Here is an 8,360-nt window from a genome sequence, read left to right on the forward strand (position 1 = left end):
ATTTTATTCAATTTAGTCTTTAAAACCGAAACAAGCTTAACTTTCATGTTTGAGCTAAACCCATTTCAATTTCATCCTTCAACATCCCTTTATTATCAATAATTACATAAATTTCATATCAATTTTGATATACTCACGATTTAGTCACTATGTTCAAAATTAACAATTTTCACTTTACGAATTAGTCATTTTTCATATCTAAACTTAAAAGTTAACCATTTAACACCAAAACTTCAAACATTCAACTAAAGTAATACACTCAAATTTTAACAATAACAAAATTTTTCACATGGGTTAATGAACTTAAAGTACCATAATTCTAAAAACATGCAAATTACGAAAAAAGAACTAAATTGAACTAACCAAATTTAGCTCAAGACTTTTGAACTATTGGTCGTGCGTTATTCTTTTCTCCCCTGCACCGAGCTTGGAAGATGAAAGAAATAGGAAATGTTTTCTTTCATCTCCAACCACTACCACTATATATACAATCTAATATTATTCTATTACTTCATTTATGTTATGAATATTTTATTAAGTGGATATCCATCATGATTAAGATAAAGTTTTTATTTACTTTAAATTCTAATAGTTATCAGAGTTAGATCTCTACTTCTTTTATACTTTTTATGCCTATAAGTAGAGACTCTGATGAAGCATTGTAATCACCTTTTTTATCAATAAAGTACATTCTCTATTACTTTCATATTTTCTTTATTCTTTATTCTCTCCATCTCTCTTTATTTTATAACAATTTATTATTATTTCTTCTTTTCTCTTTTTCTTTCCTTTTGTTTTTATAATACTTATTTACAATATATATATATTATAGTATACTCATCATGCTAAACGGCCATACAATTAAAACTTAGTGGATAATTGCTCATTTGGTCCCTCCTATTTTGCCCATTTAGGTCCCTCCTATTTATTTCTAGTTATAATCCTTTTATAAATTGCACTTTTACCCCATATGCAATTTAGTTCTTGTGCTTAATTTAAGCACTATGTATACGAAATTACCTATTCAAGATTCAATTAGCCTACAAATTAACTCCGTAAATATTTATAAATATTATTTACGAGATCGGTTTACGGAAACAAGATCCCAAAACCTCAATTTTCAACACCGCTAACTCAAGAACCGATGGACTTGTACTTTTAATAATTGTCCAATTACTAAATTTATCCGATCAAAATTTAATATAAAATTATAATTAACTCGTAAATATTATTTAATAATATCTATTGACTCAGTTTATGGAAACGAGATCCCAGAATTGTAATTTTCAACTCCACTGACTTTAGTATCATTACACTTGTACCTTAATTTACTATCAATTAAGAAAAATTATTAGGCCAACTTTAATATGTTTCCATACTAGTCTCATAAATATTAAATATTAATATCTACGAACACCTTTTGTGAAACGACATTTCAGAACCGTGATTTTTTTTGACACCACTAGAAACCGGGTCATTGTAAGAACAGGGGAACTCGAATCCATTCTGACATTGTCCCACAAAAACTAATATATCTCAAAATATACAATTCCATTTCTTATACCGTTTCTTCCATACGAAACTAGACTCAATAAGTTTTAATTAAATATTTCAACCTCTAAATAAATTTCTATGATTTTTGGTGACTTTTGTTGTCCAAACTATTTTAATGGAAGTATTTTCTTTTCCACGGTTCTTTGAACTATCTTTCATACATAATCATCATACTTTTGATTACTATTCAATTTAGTCACTTATGTTTATTTGTAAATTACATATTCATTTCTTAATCTTAGTACTTTTCACAATACAAATCACATTTTCTCTTGCTTACTAATTTAGTATTTTAAATCTCTATACTTCATCAAATACTTTCTATTTCTAGTATTTAGATTAAAATACATGTTTCATACACCTCATTCACAACATATTTAACTCAACCTATTGCAATACAAGTAGGCTTAGCATGAAACTTACCTCATTTGTCTAGAATTTCTTCCTTTCTTCTTCATTTCCATTCCTTTCTCATCTTCACCACTATCCTTCCCTTTTCTTCTCATTTTCTTCACTTTTATATCTTCTTACTTCTAAATTATTGAACATATTCTCTAGAATCTCTACTTCATCTTTTCTCTTCGGTGTCTAAGAAAATTTTCAAGAATTTTGGGTGAAAATGTGAGTTTTCATAATAAAGGACCAAATTGTAAGAAAAATAAAATTTTCTCTTTTCTAGCTCTCTCTCACGTTGGAGCATGGAAGGATGATGAGTTCTCTTCATCTTTCCTCCCTTTTTATACTAACATTTTCATAATAAAATATTAATTAAAATATTAATATTATAACATTTATCTAATTATTTAATTTAAATATTATTAAAATATCCCACATCTCATCATTACACTTTAGAATTTTCTCTCATTCTAATTGATCGTTTTCCCTTTATAATCCTTAAAAATTTTATCCTTGAATTATCACTTAATTTGATAAAATTACAATTTAATCCCTCATAATTTTCTATTTGTTAAATTTAGTCCTTATTAATCAATTTTCCTTAATTTCTAGACTTTTCCACCCTTAAGATATTTTCACTATTAGTCCTTTAAATTTTCCATATTTATACTTTAACCCTCACATGTTGAATATTTACACTTAGACCATGAATCTTTTTATATCTTTATGATTTAGTCCTTATTTTAATTTAGTATACCACAACATACTTCTCAAGTTTATTACTGCTTTTATAGTACATCGATTCTAGGGGTGTTACAATGTTTCTAAATTATCTTTAACGAAATCAACTCAAATAATTCATATTTAATAATTGTATATGAAACTTAAAATTCTTTTGATTATATAGTCTTAAATATTTCATGCTAAGCTAAAAGTATAGGAAAATCCTTACAATTAATTAAATTAATTATTTATTCTTCGTTAGAGTAAAAAATTGATGAAAATATTTCTGAATTTTGTTTAGCATGGGGGATAAAATTAATTAATGTAATTAATTGTAATAATTTTCTTTTGTTTTTAGCTTAGCAAGAAAGATTTAAAAACATATAATAAAAAAAAATTAAATTTTATAAACAATTATTAAAGACGAGTTATTTGGTTTGATTATAATTTAAAAACATAAAATAAAATTATAAAATTTAGAAAAAAATTAAATTGAACAATTTAATTAATTTTAATATCATAGTAACAAATAGACTAATATTATCAAAAGATAAATTTTTTCACAATTTATTTAATTGATTTTAATATTTTAGATTTTAAAATCTCAATATTATTATTTTTAAAACTTTCAACAAAGAGATATAAGATGACATACTTTTTAATGCATCAGTTTAGTATTTACATTAGTTTTTTTATTTTTACTTGGATTAATACTTACAAAGAGGATTTTTTTGCTGGTCAAAATAAAGGTAACCTTGAAATTGAGTGATCAAATTGAAAGTATAAATATGACACAGACATGATTTAACATGAACAATCAACTATAGTTAAGAATTTAACGTTGAAGTGACTAAAATAAAAACATCTTAAAAATTAAGTGATGAAATTATAAAAATATTTAACCAAAATGAGAACATTCTAAAAATTGTTTACTTGATTGTAAATAAGGCAAGAAAAATAAAAACTCAACTTTTAATTCGCCTAAATTTGGGGAAAGCCCAGGGAACTAACAAAATAAATTTATATGAAAGTTATAATTACAAGATTTCGTTACAAATTAATGCACTCTTGCTCTCTTTTCCTTTCAGCTTTTCTTTCCCTTCTGTTGTCTAGCAAGACAAAAATGATGAATTCTTTTACGAGTTTTAACCATCTAAACATCATTTACTTCCTTTTGCCTTCCTTTATTATTTTAATAAACAACCAGTGAGATCATTGAGCGTTCGATCCTCGCCTTGATTATGAAGCAAATTCAAATACATATTCGGTCACAATATAGAATAGAAAATGAAACTAAAACAAAAGGAAATAAGAAGAAATTTTGTACACAATCGTTTGTTCATACAATTTAAAAACAATTCTAATATCACTCAATAAATAATCTTATTTAACAATCTTTCAAATTACCTATTAGCTTAAGCCCTATCTACCTGAAAATAATTCCAACACTAGCACTAATCCTAACATCAAGTATAAATCCCCAATCAAAGCCTAACACAAACAAACGTGCTAGTAAAAAATACACACATAACCACTAAAAGATACTCCAAGTTTAAGTGAACCAATTAAGCTAACATCGACCTCTTTTCCATATAATCTTGACAAAGTCTTAGTTATAATCCAAATATGATATTTAAATTATAATTATCCCAAATTCTCAGAAATCACGACTATTAAGGCAAATCATTAAAACACAAATGATTCACATTTGTTTATAAGAACATCACGAAAAAGTGTAAATTAAATAAATTAACAAAAAAGCACTTGGACTATCACATTTGATTAATTAAATGGAGGAACTTCCATCCTAACATTAAAGAAATAAATTATTAAAAGGGTACAAACCCAATAAGATGATAACCATAGTTTGCGTTATGCACACCACTCTTAACTGTGGTGTTAATATTATATCATTTTAAAACATTTTTATCCAATTCTAGCCCCCCAACGTTCTTTTCTTCTAAAATATAACTATTTTCCTCTTTTATTAAATTTAAAAACACACCCTATTTCGAAGCAGTATTAAGCTCTAACCTCATCTCTTACCCCCCAATATTTTAAATATATATTTAATTTTCTCATTATATAAAATTGGGCTTCAATCTCATTTTTTTCCCCAATTGCCAAGACCATCATCCAAAATTTCAATCGAGTTCACCCGAGCCAAACCAATCATTCGACATATCAATCTAATCAATAAAGTAACTCATAATTGGAAAATGACCGCGACAAACCTAAAATATCAGCTAAACAGGATCTTAATAATGTGGGTTACAAATTTGGCATCAATTAGCATTATAAAATATTACGATTTTTTTTTACCAGCATTAGAGGATGGAAAGCGTCTTGGAATGCCTGCAAATAATCTTAACATAAACTCGCTACACTTGTACCTAAACTCTTGCAGCTTGTTGGCATTATATTAATTTATGGAAACACATTGATAAACAAGATAAGAGAATATTATTGTCCATGTTTTCAAAGAATGCCCTCTCATGTACCATATAGACAGTGATGAACAATCAAATGAGAACCAGTTCTAAAAAAAGCATATAACTTCATAGCAAAGAATGTAATCCCCCCCCCCCCCAAAGTGCTTCTACACTTACTACAATGAAACTAATGAAGAAAGAAGAACATAAATGAGTTCTATCTACAATGAACCATATGTTATTTACACTTCTAAATAATAAGGTGATCAACGTTGATGCTGTGGATCATAAGAAACAATCTTTGGATCTGGAACAATCTGCGGCAGCTTCTCAATATACATGAAAAGACGCTTCATATTATCCCTCGAGATTGAAGCTAAATCAACAATTTCATTTTTGCTTGTATATATCCAAAGATCACCTGAATCCACTCTTTTCAAGCTGTCCCTACAGAAGGGGCATGACTGTGACCTTATTCGCCTATAAAACACCATAAAAACACAAATATTATCTTCAACATAATATGCCTATCTTCAATCTATGTTTTGAGAAGAGAAGAGCTTGAACATGGAGATGCTAAGCTTTTCTTCATAATATGTTTGTATATGTTTCTTGAAGTCCAGCTATATCCGTGGTGCGGAATTCAACTTCGGGTTGCTTACTTTAATCTCTATCATTCCCACCATGCTAAATTACTTGATAATCAAAAAGGAAACAAAAAAAAGAAGACCAGTTTCGATGGCTTACCAGGTTCGGTAGCATTTCATACACATTGAATGGTTGCATGTGGGCAACACAATCTTGCTGCGCACCTCCATGCAAATCCCACATTCTTCTTCCCTCTCTAAGTCGATTTCGGAGACCTTTCCTTTATTCAGTTCATCTCTTTTCGAGAACTTTGAAGCACAAATTTCCTTCTGTTTCCTGTCATCCACATCCGTAATTCCTCGAGATAGTTGCAATAACGAGGGAAAGATCACCCCTGTCATGACAATCCAAAGTCCAAACCACTCAAATAGTGTAAACATTTTTTCAAAAATTATGATAAATATGAATCAAACTTATGCACAACAACAACAAATCCCCTCTTACACACCATAGAATTCTCTTATGCTAGCTTTCCTTTCATGAATAGACATGGTGGTTTTACCATCAGCATAAGCCTTCAGAAAAAGAAACATCACAAAATTAACGTCCTTGAAATGCTATAAGTTTAGAATATGACAAGAACATCAGAAATTCATTACACAAGCGCTTGCAAATCACCTTGTATATAAGAATCCTGAGAAACCCCAAGGCACCAGCAAGATGACAATCAGTCCACTGAACAAGGAAAAGGAAGAAATGTGCAACTGGACTGTAAGATAATCTCATCTGAAGACAGGCACCATCATATTCTCTTGGATAATCAGAAGCCCTAATCATTCAAAAAAACAAAAAATAATAACGTGTAGTATAATGTAGTCCCTATCATGTGCTAATCAATACAGATATACATGTAGAACAGATCAAACTACTATAGACAAGTAATTAAGCTACATAAAAGGAAGAAGGACCCCCAAATCCTTTGAATGGAAGTTCTAGACTCATTAGTCTCATCCAAGTCATTCAGTGTCCTCTGTTTTCCCCTTTTCTGGCTAGGCTTTTTTTGTGTGGTAAAAACACTATTTTCAAGCTTCAAATTCTATAAGTATTTTCCTTTTAGGATAAGTTTAACCATATATAATCAAAATATCTTAAAAGCTTGAAGAAGAAAAAAAGAACAACAATTATTTTTCATTACTGTAGGAGCCATTATTAATATTCAATACAGAACCATCTAATTAAGCAATGAATATCCATAATATCTTAAAAGCTTGAAGAAGAAAAAAGAACAATAGTCACTTTTCATTACTGTAGGAGCCATTATTAATATTCAATACAGAACCATCTATTAAGCAATGAACATCCAATAAACACCAAAAATTACCAATAACAACTCCAATTAAGCAAAGAAAAGAAAAGAAATATTCAACATGGAACCATAGCCAGGATGAAAACTATCAATCTGAAATTTTATAGTCCCCCAAAGTAATAAAACGTTAATTTACCGGATTACAAGAATTCAAATACTAGGTTATAGCGTAATATAAGAAACAGTATCACGCATTGCATACTTTGAAAGAAAATCAGAAAGGAAGTATATATAAAAAATTCAAAGAAAAAAAAGGGGAAAATCATGATGAATCGGTACTGGCCATGCTCATCTACAGAAAATCAAGGAAGAGAAGAAGAAAGAAGAAATTACAGGGTATTGGCGAACTGAATATCAGCTTCAAGAGCCTTGAGAGAATCCTTGAACGATTTCCTCATCTCCCCTGTCTCTGTTTTGTTTTTCTTTTTCTTGCTCAAAAACTCTGTAACTGATTCAGAACTCAAAATCCAAAACCCCAACTACCCATTCGCCACAAACAACTCTTCAAGGCATCATCATATTCTATAATCAACAAAAATACTGGAAAAGAATCTTTTAATTAAAAAGAAAAAAGAAGCAGACCCAGTAATTAGCTTAGAATCCTCTGTATAAACAAAAACACAGTGTGTACAATTGAGAAGGAGGTGAAGAGTGTGAGAAATAGCAATAGCAATAGCAATAACAATAAATTAAAATAAATCTTTTCAGCTTTCGCTTAGAGCACACGTAATTGTATTTCCACGTATCTCTCAGCAGTCCGGCAGGCAGCAATATAAACTTTAATTAAACGGGGAATTATCCTCAAATTTACGAAAGTACCCTTATTGTTTCCGTCGATATTTTCTTCCCCCCTTTATACCAGGTCACCCAGTTAGTGTCACTGCCAAACTACGCTAGTTAGTTTTTGGGTGGGGAGGGTGCACGTGGAGAGCATGCAGGATTTGATCTAACGGTTATCGGGTGCCACGTGTCCTGATTGGTGAATACCTGGATCCCACGATGTATCTGGAATACGGTCGAAGTTTACTGCAAGGTTGATTTAATCAATTAAATGAGAAAGTGAGAAAATGGAGATACCCTAATATAATTATTAAACCTAAAACAAGATTTTGTTGAAGATTAAACAAAAATTTTGGCATCTAAATAGGTGGAGAGTTAATGTCCATAATTTCGCCTTTATTACCCACAATCATTCCTTATGAAGAGAAGGCAAGCAATTAGGTGCTACCATCTTGATTTTGTTTAAATTACAAGGGGGGAAATAGAAAATAAATTTAAATTTGACAAGAAGATAATATAAA

General features: G+C 29.6%; 1 protein-coding gene across 1 annotated transcript; it reads right to left on the reverse strand.

Annotated features, from left to right (window-relative positions):
• Nucleotides 1-5,113: 5,113 nt before the first annotated feature.
• LOC107899529 (E3 ubiquitin-protein ligase AIRP2) lies at nt 5,114-7,848 on the reverse strand. The gene is made up of 5 exons (XM_016825270.2): nt 7,393-7,848; nt 6,372-6,522; nt 6,202-6,268; nt 5,853-6,087; nt 5,114-5,585 (listed from the first exon to the last, which is right to left on the reverse strand). The coding sequence occupies exons 1-5, from the start codon at nt 7,455-7,457 to the stop codon at nt 5,372-5,374; spliced, it is 732 nt and encodes a 243-aa protein (XP_016680759.1). The 5' UTR covers nt 7,458-7,848; the 3' UTR covers nt 5,114-5,371.
• Nucleotides 7,849-8,360: the final 512 nt, after the last annotated feature.

The sequence above is a fragment of the Gossypium hirsutum genome, chromosome D04 (assembly GCF_007990345.1).
Source record: "Gossypium hirsutum isolate 1008001.06 chromosome D04, Gossypium_hirsutum_v2.1, whole genome shotgun sequence".
In the NCBI taxonomy this organism is placed as follows: Eukaryota; Viridiplantae; Streptophyta; class Magnoliopsida; order Malvales; family Malvaceae; genus Gossypium; species Gossypium hirsutum.

Coding starts and splice junctions, on each gene's coding strand:
- LOC107899529 (XM_016825270.2), bottom strand. CDS start 7,457: ATGAGGAAATCGTTCAAGGATTCTCTCAAGGCTCTTGAAGCTGATATT. Junction 6,088..6,201: donor TAGCATAAGAGAATTCTATG/GTGTGTAAGAGG, acceptor TTGTCATGACAG/GGGTGATCTTTCCCTCGTTA. Junction 5,586..5,852: donor ATGAAATGCTACCGAACCTG/GTAAGCCATCGA, acceptor GGTGTTTTATAG/GCGAATAAGGTCACAGTCAT.